The sequence below is a fragment of the Emydura macquarii genome, unplaced genomic scaffold, assembly GCF_026122565.2.
Source record: "Emydura macquarii macquarii isolate MOO-44397 ecotype Brisbane River unplaced genomic scaffold, CSIRO-AGI_Emac_v2 contig_2116, whole genome shotgun sequence".
Taxonomy (NCBI): Eukaryota; Metazoa; Chordata; order Testudines; family Chelidae; genus Emydura; species Emydura macquarii.
In genome coordinates this window covers 64,319-86,654 of record NW_027132253.1, presented here as the reverse complement: position 1 = coordinate 86,654, position 22,336 = coordinate 64,319, and the positions used below count along the sequence as shown (strand labels likewise).

At 58.8% G+C, this 22,336-nt stretch overlaps 1 protein-coding gene across 1 annotated transcript; it reads left to right on the top strand.

The window, feature by feature from the left end:
- The first annotated feature begins 7,391 nt into the window (after positions 1–7,391).
- LOC137160048 (free fatty acid receptor 3-like) lies at positions 7,392–8,405 on the top strand. Its single transcript, XM_067558500.1, has one exon. It carries the CDS (start codon positions 7,392–7,394, stop codon positions 8,403–8,405), a length of 1,014 nt encoding a protein of 337 aa, XP_067414601.1.
- The last annotated feature ends 13,931 nt before the right edge of the window (positions 8,406–22,336 follow it).

The window sequence follows — 22,336 nt, the reverse complement described above, 5'->3', positions numbered from 1 at the left end:
ACGGTACAACACAGGGGGGAACTGGCTGGCACCCTGCCCATGGTACGACGCAGAGGGGGACCTGGAGGTGGCTACATCTTGGCGCTGAGATGTTTAAGGAAGGAAATCATGAGGAGAATTGGGAATTTACAGTCTGAGCGCACATTTTGTCTACGAGTCTGAGTCCTCACAGGGGCAGGGATGGCAGGATTCGCTTGGGTCCAGATTGGTTCCCATTGACTCAATCGCTTGTTTACATTGTGTCATTAATTCTCCAGGCAGCGGCCAGGGGTCAAGGGAAGAGGAGAGACAGGCAGGGATGAAAGGCGAGAGCCGCCGTCTGCGGCAGGATTTTATTGGGGAAGTCGTTGGACGTAATAAAAGGGTTGGATATGAAATGGCAAACACAGAGAGAGCGGTCCAGCAGGCAATTAATAAACAGGGAATTAATAACGATCTGCAGGGGAGAAATCCCAACCCACAGCCCCCTGCCATCCCAGCCCCGGGGTCCCCCTTCACCCCAGCTCTGCCGGCGCCCCTCAGTCCTGACCCTGCCACCCCAGCCCTGGAATACGGGGGGCTGTTTTGTGGCCCAAGGAAGGGGAGCTGGGAGCCAGGACTCCTGGGTTCTCTGCCCAGCTCTGGGAGGGGAGTGGGGTGTAGTGGTTAGAGCGGGAGGGAGTCAGGACTCCTGGGTTCTCCTCTCCGTGTCTCAGCTGATCCCCCCTCCCCAGCTGGGTCCAACTTTATCCTTCAGCCCCCTGGGAGCTGGGACTCCTGCCCCGCCCCGGGGGGGCGATTCCTCGTTTCCTGGGCGCCGGGGGGTGTCCGGGGCTCAGCCCCTCAACTCCCCCGGGCCCAGGAGCTCCCAGCCCAGCCCAGACACGCTCCGCTTCGTGCCCACTTTAGCCCCGCCCCCGCAGCTCCCGGCCCCGCCCCCGGGCGGTCCCAGCCGGTGCGAGCGGAGCGCGGGGGATGCGAGCGGGACGGGCGGGAGGCAGCGCCCAGCCGAGGGACCCAGGAGTCCGGCCACGATCGAGCGAGGTAAGTGCCTGGCGCTGCGGGTCCCGCCGGCCTTAGCTCTGTGCGTGTCCCTGAGACCCCCCCTCCCCTGCACCCCCGTCCCCCGTGCTCCCCACCCCCGGGCACCCCATAACCCTCGCCCCACCCCCGGCACCCCTCCCTCCACCTGTCCCCCAGCCCCATAACCAGCCTTCATCCGTCCCCCTCCACCCTGCATCCCTCCCTCCTTCCCCAACCCCCTCCACCCCCCCACACCCCGCCGCCCTCCGTCCCTCTGCACCCCCGTCCATCCCTCCCCCTCTGCCCCCCGTCCATCCCTCCCCCTCTGTCCATCCCCCCATCCCCCCACACCCAGCTCTCCGTCCTCCCCATCCGCACTCTCTCGTCCTCTAATCAGCCGCTGAGATTTGATTTGGTCCAGCACCTCTCTGAGTTCAATATAATCTCCCCTCCCCGCCGGAGGCCTGTGAGTGAACAGCATGGAGGGGGGTGGGGAGAGATCGGAAACATGTAGGGGAACAGAGAGTGGGACAGAAGGATGGACAGTTAGTGTGCATGGGGATGGATGGATGGACGGACAGATGTTCTGGTCTTCACCAGCTCCGTGGTTCCCTGTGTAAAACAGCTCATTGTGCCCAGGATAGAACCCAGGAATCCTGGCTTCCAGGCGCCCCCCGCTTTAACCACTAGACCCCACTCCCTTTCTAGAGCCAGGGGTAGAGCCCAGAAGTCCTGACTCCCAGGCCGCCCTGCTCTAAGCCACCAGCCCCCACTCCCGTGCCAGGGATCGACCCCAAACCCAGGAAGATCCAAGTTTCATGAGTTAGTGTTTCTTTAGGACTCCTGGTTTCCACGCCCAGCCAGGTATCGGGAGTGGGGTCTAGAAGGGAAAGGCCCCGTGCCCCATTTCCCACCCCACAGCGCCAGCCTGTCCTCTGCCCTGGGGCCGCATGGGAGCCGGCGACCCCTAGAGGGGAAGGTGGCCCCTTCCCAGCCCCAGCTGGCCCAGGCTGGAACATTCTCTGTTTACCTACTGCAGAAAACTTTTTGGCTTCCCAGCAACGCAGGGCTGCGTCTGTCTGCTGCCGGCCATGCCAGTGGCCAGTGCTGAGGAACAGGTGATGGGATCGATTTGTTCCCTGCGTCTCACACAAACCCCTCCCTGCAGGCGAGAGGTGCCTGTCAGCATGGTCAAGGGCTGGGGGACGCAGGGGGGGTCCAGTGGGTTAGAGTTGGCGGGCTGGGAGCCAAGACTCCTGGATTCCATCCCCAGTTCTGGGAGGGGAGTGGGGACTAGCAGTTAAAGTAGGAAGGATGGGAGCCAGGACTCCTGGGTTCCATCCCCGGCTCTGGGAGGGCTGTGATGTCTAATGGTGAGAGCAGGGGGGTTTTCAGGCAATCCTTATAGCTCTGGGGTGACATGGGACCCCCCAGCCGGCACGTACAGAAGCAGGCGAGGATGAAGACCTCCTCTGGGGCGTGCTGCTGAGCTTGCCTGCGACCCCCTTCTCCCGGCCTCCCGTGGGGCCTCGCTGTTGCCAGGCTAACGAGCTGCGTCTGGGAGCTGGGTTTGCTGTAGCAATGAGCTGGCTGCGCTCCTGGTCCTGGCCCAAGCATGCCTCACGACCGAGGGCGCCAGATGCTGAAGGGTCTGGAGGACGGCTCTGAGACGGATCGGGGCGGGATGGGCTCCCAGGGGAGGGGGTGAGATTCTGCCTGCTCGTGTGCGGGCAGCAGCAAAAGTGTATTGGGAGAAAGTCAGCAACCCGCCCCCTCCACTTCACACCCCTGGCAGGAGTTTGCTACACTAAGAACTGTCCTTCGCTGTGTCGCCCGGCACAACGGGGACCCGCTCTCGCTTGGGGTAGGGGCTGCTTCTCGTTGTGTGTCTGGGCAGCGCCCGGCATAGCGGGGCCTGGATCCGTAACCCCACTAGCATCCTGTGGTGGGGAGTTCCCAGGGTTAATGATTTGCTGCGTGACAAATCTGTTTCTTTCCTTCATCGCTGAACATGTGTAAACACAGGCTGCTTTTCTGCTCCAGATTCCAACTCTCCAAGGCTCTCAAGGGAGGGTGTTTATTACATTTTTCTTATTTTTCTGCACATTAGCCCCTAGCAGTGTTTAGATCCATTCCTGGAAATCGCGACGCGCTGTTTGGCTTTAACGTCACACACCCAGCGGATTGGCCATCCCGGACCATTAGCGCCGAGGACTGGCAGAGTCAGTGGGTGAGTGGGGAGGGACGAAGCACTATACGAGATGAAAGACACCTGGATGTTAGAGACGCCTGAGTACGGGGAAGATCCACCCCAAACCCACCGAGAGAAATGTGGAACAATAACACCTGGGTTCTGTCCCCAGCTCTGGGAGGGCAGTGAGATCTAGATTGGGTCTGGCACACAGGCCTCCTGTTTCCAGTTGTACCGGTGACTTTATCTGAATATTTGGCAATTACTTGTTCAGTACAACGAGAACCGGGAATGGAACCCAGGAGTCCTGGCTTCCAGCCCCCCTGCTCTACCCACTAGACTTCACTCCCCTCCCAGAGCTGGGGCCAGAAACCAGGAGTCAGCACTGAGCCACGCGCTGTGTGGCTGTTCTCCATCTGCCCCACCCCAGAGGCAGCCGCATCTCAGTGTTTTGTCACCAGATCCGTTCGGCTCCTGCCTGAGCAGCACCGGAAAGCTTTTCCTCATCGCGGCAGGGCAGGCAGGTGACCCAGGCACAGTGGAGAGTCTCAGCAGATCGGGGCGTTGTTCGCCCAGGAGCCCCTCGCCACGTGGGGGGCATTGGTCTAGGTCTGGATGGGGGGAAAGCAGTGCGGGCATGGCTAGGCTCTGAGGTGCTGAGCTGTGGAGGGAAGGAGACTGGGTAATAGCTCAGAGGGTCCCGTCTTCGCCCTGCCCGCGCTGGCTCAGCAACGCAGAGGGTCTGGCCAGTAAGAGGGCGGCCCAGGGCACTAGCCGGCATTTTCCTGGTAGGAATCTCTGACTTGTGAAGCAATTTAGAGCCAGAGGGGCCTAGTGGTTAGAGCAGGGGGCTGGGAGCCAGGACTCCTGGGTTCTCTCCCTGGCTCTGGGAGGGGAGTGGGGTCTAGTGGTTAGAGCAGGAGGCTGGGAGCCAGGACCCCTCTGTGTTAGGAGGTGAGAGAAGTGAAGTTCCCATGTGTGATCCATGCCAGGCGCCAGCAGCTGTGAATTCTGCTGGCTCATCGGCTCCTCCAGGACTGTCAGAGCCCCTGGTGATTCATTCGAGGGACGGGAAACTGGATTTCCCACTTAGATTCCAATTGCAATGAGGGAGATGAGAAACACTCGCCCCCACGGCGCCTTATCTGCCCTCATTGGATCCATCTGTCAGCCTGTCCCACTGCCATCTTCACTAGCCAGCTAGCTCTTCCAGTGTCCCTCGGCCCCAACCCACCCCCCCGCCATGCCCAGATCCACCGGCACAGTGCCACTCACTAGCCTGCCGGGGCTGGGCCTGAACCAAGCTGTTATCGCCCATCGCCAGCCGTGCTGGGCGTCTCATCACCTTCCTAACGGCTGGAGAGGCGCCACGACTCAGGGAGCGTGTCCACACTGCGGTTAGACACCCGTGGCTGGCCCGGGCCAGCCGGTCCCTTACCCTGGGTCCGGATCGGAACCAGCACCCCCTGGAGGGGAAAGGCCCCCGTGTCCCTTTTCTGGAGCGTTTTATTCCATCCCTGCCGATTTCCGAGGGCAGAGCCGGCTCAGAAGGGAGCCGTCAGGAATAGCTGCAGGGTGCTGGGGCATTTGGGGACGGTCAGCAGAGATTGGGGGGGCTGAAAAGAGGGAGGATGTATTCCCCCTGCTAAGAGCAGAGAGAGAGAATTAGGGAGCAGCAGAGCCTTTATCCCAGGAGGGTCCCTTTAGATTGGCACGGCTGACCCCACCCGGGCCCCGGAAGAGCCCTGGCCGTTTTCAGGGTGCTCTGTGCATGCCCGCGGGTTTTCGCAACTCCGCCGCTAACAGAGGAGGTTTGTTCAAAGCACGTGGCTCTCTCTAATCTTGGTTCTTGGCCAGCCCCTGGCAGCGCTTCTCAGCTTTCACCTCACCCGGGGAGGCAGAGAGGGACTGCTCCCGTTCGATAGACAGGAGAAACTGAGGCACAAAATGACTTGCCCGGGACAGAGCTGGGATAGAACCCAGGAGTCCTGTCTCCCAGCCCCTCTTGCTCTAACCACTAGACCCTACTCCCCTCCCGGAGCCAGGAGTCCCGGCTGCCAGTCCATCAAGGCCGGGTTAGGCTCCGCTCCTAGCTAGAGAGGCGCACGCGGCGCCCTGCGTCGTCTCCCCCAGCCCGCGGGAGGGAGGCGTGGGGCGTTCCATCCCGCAGCCCGCGGTTCAGCTGCGACTTCGTCTCCTGGCAGAGGAAGGGCCGTGGGAAAGTGTGCAGTTGTCAGCCAGTGGCTTTCAGGCAGGGGTGGGGGGATCTTGCCTTGCAGCAGTTCCCACATTCTCCCCCTGCCTCCCCCCGACAGTCTGACAGATAAGGGAGCCGAGAGATGGCCAGGCCAATCGGGGGCTGCAAATGCGCCGTCTCCAGAGGACATAGATAAGCAATGTACGCACGTGACGTGGGCTGACCTGCCTCACAGCACCTCCTGGTGGTGCGCTGGGGCATGGGCATGGGGGCCAGCCTTGACCGCCAGGGGAGAGCCCCCACCCGCCCACTGGCACAGCGCCCCCTAGTGCCGCACTGGGGTATGGGGTCCAGCCCTGACCGCCAGGGGAGAGCCATTGTAGCTAATCTATCCCCAACCCTGGGAGGGGACTTGAGCCCCAAGCCAGACAGGGGAAATGCAGCTCTGGGAATAAGTCATGCACTGTCTGGCCCTGGAGAAAGATGAGCCGAGCCGCTGGATTGCGTTAGGCCATTATTACGTGTGTGTGTGGGGGGGGGAACCTTGTAACTAACCTTCTGTCTGTCTCTTGGGAGACAACACCACACTCGAGCTCCTGGTGTATAGATGCCGACAGCGGCCTGACAGAGCTGACCCCGGCTCTCACCGGTATTCTCTCACCACCAGGGACAGAACCCAGGAGTCCTGGCTCCCAGCCCCTCCTCCTCTAACCCACGAGACCCCACTCCCCTCCCAGAGCTGGGACAGAACCCAGGAGTCCTGGCTCCCATCCTCCCCCCTGCTCTAACCCAGGAGGCCCCACTCCCGGGGACAGAACCCAGGGATCAGCATCGATCCCGTTCCCCAGCCCCGAACGAGCCATCCCTGTGTGGTGTCACTGTGTGGCTGTACCCTCCCAGCTGTCCCCCCCCCCCCCACACGTAGCTGCGTCTTGGAGCCAGGTGAGCCCTCCCCTGGCCCAATTGTCCTAAATCAAGGTCTTGTTTAGACGGTGACAGAGGATTTAGTCAGCTGCTGCAGAGACTAACTGGCGGCTCCGGTGTCCAGGGCAGTGTGGGGCGGATGCGTGCGGTTAAATTGCAAAGCAATGTTATCATCCAGCTCTTGGGTGTTGATAAACAATGGGCTCCAGGCAGCTCATCTATTAACGCTTCGAAGCCTGGCGCACTGGGCGCAGACTCAGCAGAGCCCCCCCCCCCCACTCTTTGCAGCAGGGTGGCAGGAGGGGGATACATAGGGAGGGGGCAAGGGGAGTTATTGGGGTGTCCTGGTCGGGAGTGTTGCTGCTGCCCCCTGCTGGCCAGAACAAGCCTGTGTCTTGCTCGCTGCTGCCCCCTGATGGCGAGGACAAGCCCAGCTGTGAGTGAGTGTGTGTGTGTGCGCGCTGCCCCCTGCTGGCGAGAATGGGTGTTAGCCCTGCCCCCTGCTGGACACGCTGCATCAGACACCTGCTCGGGGTGTGTGCACACGCATGCGTCCCTGGCCGTGCACGGTTCGTTCTGCGCATTCCCGGCTACGCGGGGCTGCCTGGGTGACGCCTGTCTGGGACGGAGGCGATGGAAGTGCAGTGGAGGTGCTTGGCTTAATGCTGATGGGGGGAGGTGGGGGATGAGCTCCCTCCAGGTCCAGACAAGCTCAAGAGACAGGAGTGGGGCTGAGGAGGGCAGCCGCGTCCAGGCTAGGGCTGTTCGGCTCCTCCGGGCATTCGGGATCTCGGTGTGGCCCACGCTCCTGCAGGCCGTCATGCCCCAGCATGCTCCGACCGGGGTGGGGAGGGAAGGCGGGAGGGGATGCGAGCGGCTGCCAAGGCCAGGTGGAGAAACAGGCTGAGGGCCGCAGATTTATTCATCCACGCGAAATACCCCGCTGGATCTAGGTCCCAGAGCCAGCCGGTCCTCCGCCCTGGGGCCGGATGGGAGCCGGCGCCCCCTAGTGGGGAAAGGCCCTGCCTCCATCTCTGACCCTTTCCCCGCTCTCCCACCAGGTGCGATGCCCCCAGCATGGCCCCGCAGCCCGAGGAGCGCGCTCTGTACCTTTCCATCTACCTGCTCACCATCCTGACCGGCTTCCCCACCAACCTGCTGGCCCTGCACGCCCTCATCCGCAAACTGCGGCGCAAGGCCACCCCCAACTGCATCCTGCTGCTCAACCTCACCCTCTCCGACCTCTGCTTCCTGGCCTTCCTGCCCTTCAAGGTGGCCGAGGCTGTGGCCGGTCGTTGGCCGCTGCCGGCTTTCCTCTGCCCCCTCAGCGGCCTCTTCTACTTCAGCACCATCTACTCCAGCACCCTCTTCCTGACGGCCGTCAGCGTGGAGCGCTACCTGGCCGTGGCCTACCCCATCCGCTATAAGCTGCGGCGCCGGCCGGCCTACGCCGCCCTGGCCAGCCTGGGCCTGTGGCTCTGCTCCTTGGCCCACTGCAGCATCGTCTACGTGACCGAACTGCAGCCGGGCGGGGGGCCGGCCAATGCCACCAGCCTCCCCTCCTCCAGGGGCCTGTGCTACGACGGCTTCACCCCCAGCCAGCTGCGGGTGCTGCTCCCCGTGCGCCTGGAGCTGGGCATTGTCCTCTTCCTGGTGCCCTCCTTGCTCACCTCCTTCTGCTACTGCGCCTTCATGTGGGTGGTGGTCTCCTCGCCCCACATCTGCCGGGGGAAGAAGCAGCGGGCCGTGGGTTTGGTGGCAGCCACCCTGGCCATCTTCATCATCTGCTTCACCCCCTACAACGTCTCCCACGTGGTGGGCTTCGTCCAGCGAGCCAGCCCGGCCTGGAGGGACAAGGCCCTGCTGCTGAGCACCTTGAACACCTGCCTGGACCCCATCATCTTCTACTTCTCCTCCTCCGCCGTCCAGCACTCCTGCCGCAGGTTCCTGGCCTGCCTCCGGGGCCTCTGCTCCCTGCCCCCCTTGGCCAGGCAGGTCTTCTACAGACGGACGGAGAAGCTGGCGCCGGAGAGGCCCTGGGAGCAAGGCATGGGCCTCGGGGGTGGCCAGGATTGCTGCTCCAAACTGTGACCCCAGCAGCCGCTCCCCTCCCACCAGGGACTGACTTGGTCCAGTGGGTTAGGAAGGCAGGACTCCTGGGTGCTACCCCCGGCGCGGGAAGGGGAGTGGGGTCTAGTGGTTAGAGCAGAGGGGCTGGGAGTCAGGACTCCTGGGTCCTCTTCCCAGATCTGCCACTGATTGGCTGTAACCTCAGGGCAAGTGCCCCACCCAGACACCGTGTCCCCTGGTGAGGCACAGAGAGCCCCTCCCCCACCTCCGAATGATCTCCTCTCTGGTCCAGGGCCCCTCCAGCCCCACTGCCCAGGCTGGCAGGGATGGGCACCTGGCTCTCTGGGCAGCCCCCCTGCTAAGGACCAAGTTGAGAAGCACAAACCTCGTGACAGGACAGGCTCGGGACTGAAACCTGCGGCTGAGCCATGTCTAGGCCCCAAAGCTCCTTCCTCTCTGCATCACAGGCCTCTGCCATTCGCAATGTAGACACAATCCCTGCCCGGCGAGGCCGAGCAGACAGGGCCCAGCTCTCGCGGCCTGCTGCATGACCCCCAGGCAAGTCACTTCCCTGCTCTGTGCCTCAGTTTCCCCTGCTGTACAGTGGGCTAATGACACTGACCTGTAAAGCACTGCGGGAACTAGGGCTGAAGATCCAGTTACTATCATCATCCTGGGACTCTATGGGGCCAGAACCCCCCTTTCTGTCGTAAATATTAGGAAGTGCAGCCCTCATCTCACAGATCCACTGCTGGGACTCAAACCCGCCACCCTTGGCAGCGCAACACGTACCTCGGCCTCCTGCTGCAAGGCAGTGCTGTGGTGGCATGTGGCAGTAGTAAGCTGTTCTCTGCGCCCGTGCGATAACGCACGCCAGCAGTGCACCTCCATGGCAATAGGGTGCGACAGAGAGCGCTGGCTGTCATGGACCACGGCGGTGGGAGGCGTCCCGCTGGCATTGCAGGGCATGGGTTTGTGCTGTGTGAGCCTGCAACACCGCCCTCTGGTGGAGTCGCTGGGTAGTGTGTGCCTCAGGCACACACACCGCCCCCCTGGACTCTCCTGGAAATGCATCCCACTGATGGCCTCATCTCAGACTTTGATGATTTAATTTGCTGCTACTCCCCCCCTCCCCCAATTTGTCCCCATCTGTGCATGTGGGCGGGTATCCAGCCGAAGGTGCATTAGCCTCTGTAATCACGGCAAGGAGGAGCTAATTAAAGAAGCCGACCCCAGGCATTGAAGCAAGAGGCTTGGATTCACTCAGGGGCCACTGGTTTCTATCCTGGAGAATGTGCCATGAGTCGGTTATCGGCAAGATAATGGAGTGTGTGAATGTGGCAGAGAGAGAGAACGGTCACAGGACACAGACTGGTCAGCATGGGGAGGGGAGGGGAGTCAGGACGCCGGGGTTCTGTTCCCAGCTCTGTCCCTGGTTGCCTGTATCGTAGCCCATCTCTATGCCTCATTTTTCTCCCTCTTTGTACAATGTGGAGAATAATATTTATCCAGTCCCCGGAACAATAATAATATTTAATTAGCTAATGTTTGCAAAGCACTCTACGCACCTGGTTGAGAGACTAGACGAAACCTACGCTGAGTGCAGAAGGGCTTTAAAACAGGTGCTGTTTGCTAGCTCTGCAATATGCATGAAATACTGTTAGTATCCAGAGGGGAAACTGAGGCACAGAGCATGGATGGGACTTGCACAGGGTCACACAGACAACCAGGAATAGAACCCAGGAATTCTGGCTTCCAGCCCCAATCACTAGATCACACCCTCTCAAGCCATTACAATTTGTAAAGTGACCTCAGATCTTTTAGGCTGAAAGATGCTATGGGGCCAGATCCCCAGCCGGGGTCAATTAGCCACTGCTCTGCGGATTTGTCACCGGCCGGGGATGCAGCCTTGTAGGTTGATTTATGTCTCCTTCCAGATGAGAGGAAGTGGCACGACGCTCTGATTTCCGTGCCAAGGGCTGTTTGGAGATTAATTTATCTGGAGACCCAGGAAACCTCAAGGGTTTAGATAAGAGCCTGGCAATGAAACCAGATTGCAGGGAGGGCGCAAGGTGAGCAGGGCTGTGTTTGTCTCCTTTAATCTGATTTCGTTTTTAATAACAGTCGCTGCTGTCGCCCACTGCGCAGACAGGCGCTGAACGTCGCCAGGTCAGAAATCAGCACAAACCCCCGTGGCAGAATTTGAATCCCTAATCTTGAGAGTCCACTGCTTGAGCCGACGTAATAAGGCTGCGGTAGTAGGCTATTATCCCGTTAAGGCGGTCTAATGGAGTCCCTTCATTAGCTGACTGGAGTACTAGGCTATTATCTCATTATATGTTTAACAGCCAACACAACTAAGAGATGGCATGCCTGGTGCTGAGATGCAGTCACCTCGGGGGGGGGGCAGCCGGGTAACAGCCGTACAGGGACATTGCAGGGCAATGGCTGACCTGGTGAGAAGATGCACCCACCTCTGGGGTGGAGCAGCTGGGGAACAGATGCACAGCAGCGCTGCAGGGGATTGTGAGATGCAGCCACCTCTAGCAAGGCTGGCGGTGGCATTTGGCCAGGACATCAGAGTTCATGTCCTCATTCCTGCAGACCGTGCCAGGGAAGCAGTGAGCACTGGGGCGTCTGGGGCCAGGAGCACGCTGTTCCCAGGGCTGTCAGGCGGCAGGATGCTAAGCAGCGCACAGGCCAGGGGGCAGCTGGCTGGCAACGATGCCGAAGGAGGGGCTGAGGCTGCAGCGGGAACGCAAAGGCTCCCAGGAGTGTGGTATCTGCAGCGCGGACACTGCTCGGAGATGGGTGCAGTTCAGCCTGGGCGCACGGCGTGCCAGAGCCGAGGCAGCGGGGGCGAGGCAGGGTGGGAAGGGAGGGACTGAACCTTTCAGGGGTCCACTCGTCCACTCTGCCTGAGCAGTCACTCTCCCATTCGGATGCATCCTCCCGACCCCGGCTCCCTGTGAGTCGCAGGGATGCTGAGAGTCAGGACTCCTGGGTTCTCTCCCTGGTTCCAGGCCAAGTGTGGGGTCCAGTGAGTTAGAGCTGCGGTGGTTGGGGGCTAGGACTCCTGGGTTCTATCTCTGGCTCAGGGTGGGGAGTGGGGTCTAATGGGTTAGAGCAGGGGGGCTGGGAGTCAGGACTCCTGGGTTCTCTCACAGCTCCAGCAGGGCTGTGGCAGCTGGTGATTAGAGGGATTGGGCTAGCCAGGACTTTGGGGTTCTCTCCCCATGTGCATGACCCAGGCCAAATCCTTTCCCCACTCCCTGAGTCTCAGTTCCTTCTATTGGAATCCACAATAGAAGAGGCAATTTTTTATTTACTCCTAAGTGGAACACAGGCTCAGGTCCAAGAGGTGCGTATAGCTGAACCGCTTGGGAATGGAGCCATAACATCATAAAATTCAACATCCCTGTGGCAGGGAGAGGACACCAAAGTAGCCCAGCATGGCAGCATTTAATTTCAGAAAGGGAACTACACAAAAATGAGGAAGTTAAAATTAAAAGGTGCAGTGCCAAAAGTGAAATAAATCCCTGCAAGCCGCACAGAAACTTTTTAAAGACGCCATAATAGAGGCTCAATTTAAATGTATACCCCAGATTAAAGCACATAGAGAAAGGACCAAAAAAGTGCCGCTGTGGCTAAACAACAAAGTAAATGAAGCAGTTAGGGGCAAAGAGCAATCCTTTAAAAACTGGAAGTTAAATCCTATTGAAGAAAATAGAAAAGAGCATAAACTTTGACAAGTGAAGGGTAAACATGTAATTAGGAAGGCCAGAAAAGAATCTGGAGAACAGCTGGCCAAAGACTCAAAATATAGCAACAAAAAATGTTTTTAAGTACATCGGAAGCAAGAAGCTGCCAAACAACTGGTGGGTCCACTGGACGATCAAGATGCTAAATAGCTCTCAAGAATGATAAGGCTACTGTGAAGAAACTAAATGAATTCTTTGCATCGGTCTTCAAGGCTGAGGATGTGAGAGAGATTCCCAGATCTGAGCCATTCTTCTTAGGTGACAAATCTGAGGAACTGTCCCAGGTTGAGGTGTCATTGGAGGAGGTTTTGGAAAAAACTGATAAATTAAACAGTAATAAGTCACCAGAACCAGATGGCATCCACCAAGAGTTCTGAAGGAACTCAAATGTGAAATTACAGAACTACTAACTGTGGTACGTAACCAATCATTTAAATCAGCTTCTGTACCAGCTGACTGGAGGATAATGTGATAATGTGACACCAATATTTTAAAAAGGCTCCAGAGGCGATTCACAGGCCGGCGAGCTTAACTCCAGTACTAGGTAAATTGGTTGAAACTATAGTAAAGAACAGAATGATCAGACACATGGATGAATACAATTTGTTGGGGAAGAGTCAACATGGCTTTTGTAAAGGGAAATCATGCCTCACCAATCTACTAGAATTCTTCAAGGGGGTCAACAAGCATGTGGACAAGGCTGATCCAGTGGATATTGTGTACTTAGATTTTCAGAAAGGCTTTGACAAGGTCCCTCATCAAAGGCTCGTAAGCAAAATAAGTGGTCCTAGGATAAGAGGGAAGGTCCTCTCCTGGATCAGTTACTGGTTAAAAGACAGGAAACAAAGGGTAGATATAAATGGTCAGTTTTCAGAATGGAGAGAGGTAAATTGTGGTGTCCCCAAGGGCTCTTTACTGGGACCAGCACTGTTCAACATATTCATAAATGATCTAGAAAAGGGGTAAACAGTGAGGTGGAAAATTTGCAGATGATACAAAACTACTTAAGATATTTAAGTCCAAAGCAGACTGTGAAGAGTTACAAAGGGATCTCACAAAACTGGCTGACAAATGAAATTCATTGTTGATAAATGCAAAGTAATGCACATTGGAAAACAGAATCCCAACTCTACATACAAAATGATTGGATCTGAATTAGCTGTTACCACTCAAGAAAGATCTCGGAGTCATTGTGGATACTTCTCTGAAAACATCCACTCAATGTGCAGCGGCAGTGAAAAAAGCTAAACAGATTATCAAGAACCATTAAGACAGGGATAGATAATAAGCCAGAAAATATTGTATAGATCCATGGCCTCTTTATAAATCCATGGTACAGCCACATCTTGAATACTGTGTGCAGATCTGGTTGCCCCGTCTTAAAAAAGATATATTGGAATTGAAAAAGGTACAGAAAAGGGAAACCAGAATGATTAGGGGTATGGAAGAGTTTCCATATGAGGAGAGAGTAATAATAATACTGGGACTTTTCAGCTTGGAAAAGAGATGAGTAAGGGGGGATATGACAGAAGTCTATAAAATCGTGACTGGTGTGGAGAAAGTAAATGAGGAAGTGTTATTTACTCCTTCCCATAACACAAGAACTAGGGGTCATCAGATGAAAATAGGCAGCAAGTTTAAAATGAACAGAAGGCAGTAGTTCTTCACACAAGGCATAGCCAACCTGTGGAACTCCTTGCCAGGGGATGTTGCAAAGGCCAAGACTATAATGGGCTTCAGAAAAGAACTAGGTTAAGTTCACAGAGGATGGGTCCATCAATGGATATTAGCCAGGCAGGGATTGCTGTTTGCCAGAGGCTGGAAATGGCCAACAGGCTGGCTCACTTGACGACCTGTTCTAGTCACTTCCTCTGAAGCCCCTGGCAGCAGCCCCTGTCGGAAGACAGGAAACTGGGCTCCATGGCCCATTGGTCTGACCCACTCTGGACATTCTTATGTTATTGACTGAGCCCACCCGGAAGCCAAGGAGCCGGCGCAACTGCTGGCGATGGGGACCTCATGGAAGGGCACCCCCCAGTGGCGAGTCCCAGAATTGATTGAACCGGTTCCCTCTGTGACATGGCCTCACCCTCTGGAGCAGGTGGCGTCGCCCTAGGCCAGGCCTCAGACACGCTAGAAGGAAGGACCAAGAAGAAAGGGGGTGTGAGTGCAGCTGGGACTTCCGTGAGTCTGCAGCAGCCCCTCCCATCGCAGGGTCTAGCCCCCAGCATCTAACCCCAAGGGATGGGCCCCAGCGTCAGTCGCCCCAGACACCCACCACAGGGAGTGAGACCTGCTTTGGGTCCGTGTCAGAGACAGAGCCAGCGCCCCATAGAGGGGAACGTCCCCATGTCCCATTCCCACCCCCTGGGGCCAGATCAGAGCCGGCACCCCCTAGAGGGGAAAGGCCCCGTGTCCCGTTCCGTGCCCAGCCAGGCTCCCCCACCCCTGCCTTTGGAGTCTGATGCAGGGGCCCCATGGCTGGGGGGGAAGGAGTCTCTTACCAGCCAGGCCCAGGCCCAGGCTGAGCGCCCCCAGCAGGGCGATCTTCAGGAGGTTGAGGCCGGCGATCAGGGAGGGGGATGCCTGGCTCTGGAGCTGCGGGTCTGGAAGGGGAAATCCCAGGGTTAAAGACGCAGGGGGATGCCCAGATCCCCAAGAGGCTCCCGGTGTCTCTGAGGAGCCCAGGGCCGGCAGGGGACTCTCGCCAGGGTGGACGAGTTTTACCAAGCTGCAAGCAAAGGGAGTGGCTCCCCCATTAAAGACCAGTATGGCCGCCTGTGGGCAGAGCTGGGGGCTGGCAGTCCGGACTCCTGGGCTCTCTCCCTGTCTAGCCTGGCCTGTGGGTTTCCCGCAGCATGTGCCATGTGGGGCCAAATCCCAGAGGTGTCCCCTCTCCTCAGATACCCACCCGCCCTGCAGCCCCGTCCGCTCACTGTGTGAGATGCGCTGCATCTAGCCAGCAGCCTCCAACCACCCCAAAACCTTTCCCCAGCACCACCTGGGAGAGCCAGCATTGCCCTGACCCATGGGACTCCCTGACGCTGGACGTGAGCGGCGCCAACCCGCGGGACTCCCCGCAGCTGGACACGAGCGGGGCTAAGCCATGAGACTTCCCGCTGGGTGACAGGATTTGGTCTCCCCCCCGGGATGTGCTCTGTGCTACTCACCATGGGTGTAGTCAGTGCTGAGGGGGTCCTGCAGGGACGGGTGCCCCACCTGACAGGTGTAGGTGGCTCTCGGACCCCAGGAGGGTAAGTCCAGGGTGCTGGAAGCCTGGAGGGGCCCACGCTGGTCCCCACACTCCTGCAGTGGCAGAGCTGGGGTCAGGCGGACACTCTCTCGGTACCAGGAAAGCTGGACGGGTGGAGGGTAGAAGCCAGCAGTTGTGCAAACCAGGGTCCATTTCGGCTCTGGCTTAGGGTGGAACTGGAGGAAAATAACTGGCTGGGAGGGTCGGGCTGCGGGGAAATGGGACAGACAGACGGGAGAGACAGACAGAGAGGGACAAAAATAATCAAACTGACGCATAAAGACTTTGCAAGAGGGGAGATGGGACATGGGGCGCCAGCTCTGACCTGTCTGCAGGGCAGGGGACTGGCTGGCGCTATCTCACATACATGAGTAGCTGTCACTCACACACACACACTCACACACACACCTCAGGGAGGTGGGAAATAGGCTATGGGGGCCTTCCCTGCTGGAGGGCGCCGTCGCCAATCAGATTCAGCAGTTCTCATCCCTTCCAGCAGAGGGCAGTAGGGACACACACACACACACACACACACACACACCGAGCAGGGTGCATTCCCTCCAGCAGGGGGTAGCAGAGGGACACACACACACACACACACACACACAGTGCATGGCTCGTCCTCTCCAGCAGCAGGTCCGCACACACACACACACACACCAGCTGAGCACAGCTAAGCCAATAGTACAAAGCTCCCAGTCCCTGCCTGTGCCCTGGCGCCTGTCCCCGGCGGCTGAAGCCAGCTCCCCTTACAATAAACATGCAGCCACGTCCCGTTGCCTCGTGCCTCCCCAGCGTCCCACAGCAGCACCCGGCAGACGTAATTCCCGGCGTCCTCCAGGCTGACGTTGGCAATGGCCAGGGTCCCTTCCCCTCTGTGCAGGAAGGTGTCGGGATAGGCCAGCACGAAGCGGGATCTCAGGGGCACAGCAGACTCTCCCCCAGGCCCGCTTCGGAACCAGGAGACGGCGCCCTTGTCCGGGGAGAGGCCCTGGGAGAAGGTGCAGTTCAGGGTGGCGTTGTCTCCCTGGCTGACTCCCACCTCAGATGGGGCCTGCAGCACGGTGAAGTTGGCATCTGTGCAGAGACACAAGAATGGGGCTACAGCGGGGGTCGTGCGGAACTCCCTGCCACTAGACATTTGTGAGGTCGGTCTCTGGGACTCCCTGCAACATGATGCTATTGCAGCTTCCCTGGGGGACTCCTAGGTTCTAGCCCTGACTCTGTATGACCTTGGGCAAGTCACTTAACCACTCTGTGCCTCAGTTTCCCTGTCATATGAGTCGAACCCCGCTTCCCTAGCTGCGAGTGTGAAATGGAAGCAGGTATTTCTGTGCCCGGTGCTCTCTGACCCTCAGCTGCCTGCTATGTTTTTACGTGAAGGCTGCAGAAATAGCAGCTCTCCCCCCGCCCCCAGTAAATATTTGTAATTCCATGCATCAGTCTCAACACGCAGCCAGTTTAGTTACAGGGAATCGCTGTTGTCAGGCAAAGCCAGGTAATGCAGCCATTCAGCGCAGACGAAGCGAGACCGAAACCCGAACTGCAGCGATTTCCCTAACGAACCGAATGGGGTAATTGCCCAGCCGGATTCGCGCCGCCGGATTATACCTCTCGGTCGGTGACCTTCGAACGCTGACAGTAGGAAAATGCAGGGACGGTCCCGGGCTTCGCCGGGCAGACGTCTCTTGATTTGGGGGGCAATCACAAACCCAGACGGGGGGAAACTGAGGACACGCGCAGCCCCCCCAGCCAGCTTCTGGCACTGACTGCAGAGTGGCAGCCCCTGATGACCTCCATTCTCCACCCCCCACCTCCCCTCATCGCAGCTCAGCTGTGCCCAGCGTCCCCACACGGCTCACAAACATTGAGGGAGAGAAAAGTAGAAGGCGGCCCAGAGAGAGCCCCTGGCGTGGGAGAATCGAGGCCCCTGCTATGGGGGAGGAGGATAATGGGGTGCACAGAGCCCCTGGCAGAGGAGGAGAATGGGGGGACTCTGGCACGGGCAGGGCAGCCTGGTACCGGCGTCAGATCCCGCTGGCGCGGCTGGCAGCGACGTTGCGGTGGGAGGCCGGCGTGAACCTCGGCTGCCTTTGTTTTCCTGCTCGGAGATTTTCCACTGCCCCCGACCGCCCCCGCTTCAGACCACCTGGGAGAACCCGACTCTTCCGGCCCAGCGCACCCACCGTGGGCCCCACGCCAAGCCAGCAACGTGAGCAGCTTCCTCTGTTCGGTCTGCAGCTTCCTCCAGCCGGGGGCAGCTACGGGCCAGCCCAGGGCTGACTCACGGACCCGCACGCGGCGTCCTTCGCTGAGGCAGCGATTTCCTAACGTTCTCCAGGATTCGGAGAGCGCACGGAGACACCCCGAGTCATCACGGGCGGGCCACGGAGCCGCTGGCGTGGGGAGAGAGTGGGGGACCCTAGCGTGGGGGGAAGGGCAGAATGGAGGGTACACAGAGCTCCTGGCATGGGGGGAAGATTAGAATGAGGGGCACCCAAAGCCCTTGACATGAGGGAGGAGTTGGGGGGGGGGCGGTTGTAAGGAGCCCAGAAATAGAGGGGGAGGGAACGGGCACCCAGGGAGTGGGGGTGCAATGAATTCACCCCCTCTGTGTTCCTCTCAGCAGCATAACCCCCGGCCCAACCTCCCGGCCCTGGCACCTAACGCTGGGATTACGAAGATTTCGGCTTCTTTGTCTTACAAGGACAACTAGAAATCCGAGGCTGTGCCGGGCTCTGCCCAGAGCCAGTCCCGGCCCCAGCTGAGATCACGGCCCCGTCGCGCTCGGTGCTGCACGGACACAGCAAGAGCCGGTCCCTGCCCTTTAGCAACTGACTAGCTTCCCGTGGGAAGGGAATATTTCTAGCCGGCCAAAGGTTTTTTCTGCAGCTAACTGGCCCGTTCACCACAGATGAACCTAGAGCTAAGCTGGGCCGAGGTGTCCGCGGGGGCTGAGGAGAGCGAGGGAAGAGATCGCAGCCTGCTGGTCGGCTCCTTCCCTGCTCCGGGAAGCAGGGCTGCGTGTTTCCAGCCCTTGTCAATAGGCAGGATTGCCCCAAGGAGCAGAGCGGCCTCCCTCTTCGCTCCCTCCGCCAAGCGGAAACCATCCGCTAGACGCCGAAGACTGGTGAACTGCTAAACAATAGCTTCTTTCCCTTCCCGGCAGGTAGAGCTTTCCCGGTATGAGCCCCTTTGTCCCTGTGTCCACACTAGGGGCTGAATCGCCTAACTGGACCGAGATCGCTGCAGCGGGACGATTTTTGTGTGTAGACAAGGGCAGAGTTACGTTAGAGGAAATAAACATTTCAGACGAGATAAAAACACAGGGGTCCTGACTCCAGTCCTAAGCACTAGCTCTCACACCTCTCCCAGAGCTGGGGACAGAACCCAGGAGTCCTGACTCCCAGCTCCCACTACTCTAACCACTAGACCCCACTGCCTTCCCAGAGCTGGGGACAGAACCCAGGCGTCCTGACACCCAGCTCCCATGACTCTAACCACTAGACCCCACTGCCTTCCCAGAGCTGGGGACAGAACCCAGGCATCCTGACTCCCAGCTCCCACTACTCTAACCACTAGACCCCACTCCCCTCCCCAAGCTGGGGCTAGAACCCAGGAGTCCTGGCTCCCATCCCCGCTGTGCCGATCACACTGGCTGTCTATGGCGAACACACTGCCCCGGCCCCCCTGGGATGGGATGGGGAGGTGGTGCAGCTTTCCAGCACCCCAGCGAAGGAAGGTCACTGACCTGTGAAGGAACCGGGACCCCAGAGCAGGAACTGGCTCCATAGGAGCAGGCAGCCCAGCTGCAGCCTCATGGTGCTCAATCGCTCGGCGCAGCTGCAGGGGGGACTGTCGCTGCCCCAGCCAGGCAGACGAGTCGCTGTGAGTGTCACGTGCTGGGCTCACCCCTGCGCCATTGAGTCGGGGCTGTGCTCTGGGGGGGCTGGACTGACAGAAGCCGCTAGGGAGTCAGGACTCCTGCGGTCTCGCCCCAGCTTCGGAGAAGAGGGCCTGCTGCTCAGAGCAGAGCTGGGGAGCCAGAACTCCGGGGTTCTCGCCCAGCTCTGGGAGAGGAGTGGGGTCTAGTGGTTAGAGCAGCAGGGGCTGGGAGCTAGGACTCCTGGGTTCTATCCCTGCTGGGGAGGGGAGTGTAGTGGTTAGAGCAGGGGGTTGGGCACACAGGGCTGCAGAGACCTATTCCTCACTCAGCTGCTTCTCTCTCATCTGTTTCCAAGATTTCTCTCTTTCTTACCAGGGGCAGTTCGTGAAAATTCCTGCCTGTGGGACGCGTCCCCTGCCCTGTCCCTGCCCCGTCTGCAGCCACATGAACTCAGGCCTTGAAGCTGAGCAGTGGGGCTGAACATCCGCAGAGTTAGTGGGAAGGGCGCCCAGGGCTGGGCTAGCAGGGGACTGCGGGTCGGGAGTGAGGGGCTCCGGCAGAGCTGGTGGGGGTGGGGAGCCCAGAGACGCTCACCCTGCGTAGACCTGACCTATTAAAGCGGAGCAGCAGGCGCTGTCTTTACACCCCGACAGGATCTGATCAGCCCCCGCTGTCAGCAGCAGAGCAGGGCAGGGGAGCATGTGTGCTCAACCGCACAAACCAGGGACCTTCCTTTGAGCGGTCGGCAGCTCTACGGCTCCTCCCGGCACTGATAGTCCCAGCTGTAACCAGACAGCAGGAGGCAGCAAGCAGGGCCTGCGGCGCCCTTCCTAGGCCAGCAAACACCAGGGGTCCTGAAGCCAGGGTTAGAGAACCCAGGAGTCCTGACTTCCAGCCCCAGCGCCTAACCCACCCCCACTCAACCCCACTCCCCTCCCAGAGCCAGGATAGAACCCAGGAGTCCTGATTGCCAGCCCCACACCCACTACATCCCACTGCTCTCCCAGCGCTGGGGCTAGTCCAGACTCCCAGCCCCTGCCCCCCTCCAGCCATTCTTGGCACCTCCACGGGGGCATTCCCAGATTTGCAGCCCCAGTGCTGGGAATCTTGGCCCGTAACCGGAACACGCCTGGTTAATGATCAACCCCTGAACCCGCCTTGGAGCCAGTGAGGGCTGGGGGGAGGGGGATATTTGCTTTCTGCCCCTCACCTGCTCGCCGCAGTGTGTCTGAGAAGTGGGGTGACCTGGCCTTGGAATTGAGGGGTGTCTAGGGATCTGGGCCGTTTTTAAGTTAAAAATGAGTTAAGGGGCGAATGCCCTGCCAGGACGTGCAAACAGGGAATGGTGAGCAGGGCTGTGATATCACCTCTGTGCATGACATTAGTGAGAGTCAGGGGGTAAACCAGCTAACACCCAGGGGCAGGGAGTCCTACAGGTTAACGCCACTAATACCCAGTGGAAGAGAGTCCAAAAGTTAACAGCACCACTACCCAGTGGCAGGGAGTCCCACAGGTTACACCGGTGATACCCAGCAGAAGAGAGTCCTGTGGGTTAACCTGACCAATCCCTAGTGGCAGGAAGTCCCAGGGCTTAACCAGCCTGCCATACAGAAGCAGCCTTTTCAGTCGTGGCGTGGATGGCAGGTCGCCATAAGCTCACTCACTGCAGCGTGCTGCAAGGCACCGCGCGCCGGCCCCGCACTGCAGGCGAAGACGCGGCTCAGCATTTCAATAACTCTGTCAGTTTGTAGCCCAGAGCTCTGGGCCGACGGGGCCGGGTTAATCGCACCGCGGGGCTGCGGTCTGGGGCTGTTTCTCATCCAAACCCCAGGCTGTGCTCTCAGCGCCTGGCGGCCTAGATTCGAACAGAGATAGCAGGCCACGTGTGACACAAACTCCGTACAGCGCCTTCAACCTGGGAGCATGAGACAGAGGGCAGGGGAGAGGACGTGACCCAACTCACAGCCAGCTACACCGTACGCTGCTCTCTGAGCGCAGCCCGCTCTGAGCATTCACCTCCCCCAGGTGGGATCTCGCGGTCGGCCACTCAACCCGGGGTCTAGACATGCTCCCCGGTGGATGAGCGGCATCTGCTCTGCAGGCCCCACTGGATCCGATCCCTGCCAGGAGACCTGTTTGAAACTGGGAATTTCCATTCACAGGAAATTGGTGTCCAAGCGTCCCACTGGTTCATCGCAACACGAACAGGAGACGCTCCAGCCAGGTCGCCACTTGGATCTGGAGGGGTGATTCCCAGCTCGAAGAGCCATCCCGACCCGAGCTGCTTGGAGTGACAGGAGAAGGCCAGGGGTATCAATCAATGCTAAGAAGCCGCTGCCCTGAAGGATCAATGGCTCCGTGTCTAGCTGGCAGCCGGTCACAAGCGGAGTGCCCCAGGGGTCGGTCCTGGGGTCGGTTTTGTTCAACATCTTCATTAATGATCTGGAGGATGGGCTGGATGCACCCTCAGCAAGTTCGCAGCTGACACTAAGCTGGGGGGAGAGGTAGATATGCTGGAGGGCAGGGATAGGATACAGAGTGACCTAGACAAATTGGAGGATTGGGCCAAAGGAAACCTGATGAGGTTCAGCAAGGACAAGTGCAGAGTCCTGAACTTAGGATGGAAGAATCCCAGGCACAGCTACAGACTGGGGACCGATGGGCTAGGCAGCAGTTCTGCGGAAAAGGACCTGGGGGTTACAGTGGGCAAGAAGCTGGATGTGAGTCAGCAGGGTGCCCTTATTGCTCAGAAGGCCAACAGCATATTGAGCTGCATTAGTAGGAGCATTGCCAGCAGATGGAGGGAAGTGATTGTTCCCCTCTATTCAGCATTGGTGAGGCCACATCTGGAGTATTGTGTCCAGTTTTGGGCCCTCCACTACAGGAAGGATGTGGACAAATTGGAGAGAGTTTGGTGGAGGGCAACAAAAATGATGAGGGGGCTGGAGCACAAGACTTATGAGGAGAGGCTGAGGCAACTGGGCTTGTTTAGTCTGCAGAAGAGAAGAGCAAGGGAGGATTTGATAGCAGACTTCAACTACCTGGAAGGGGG

What these genes read in the sequence shown, in the direction of transcription:
- LOC137160048 (XM_067558500.1), top strand. Translation starts at nt 7,392, where the DNA reads ATGGCCCCGCAGCCCGAGGAGCGCGCTCTGTACCTTTCCATCTACCTG.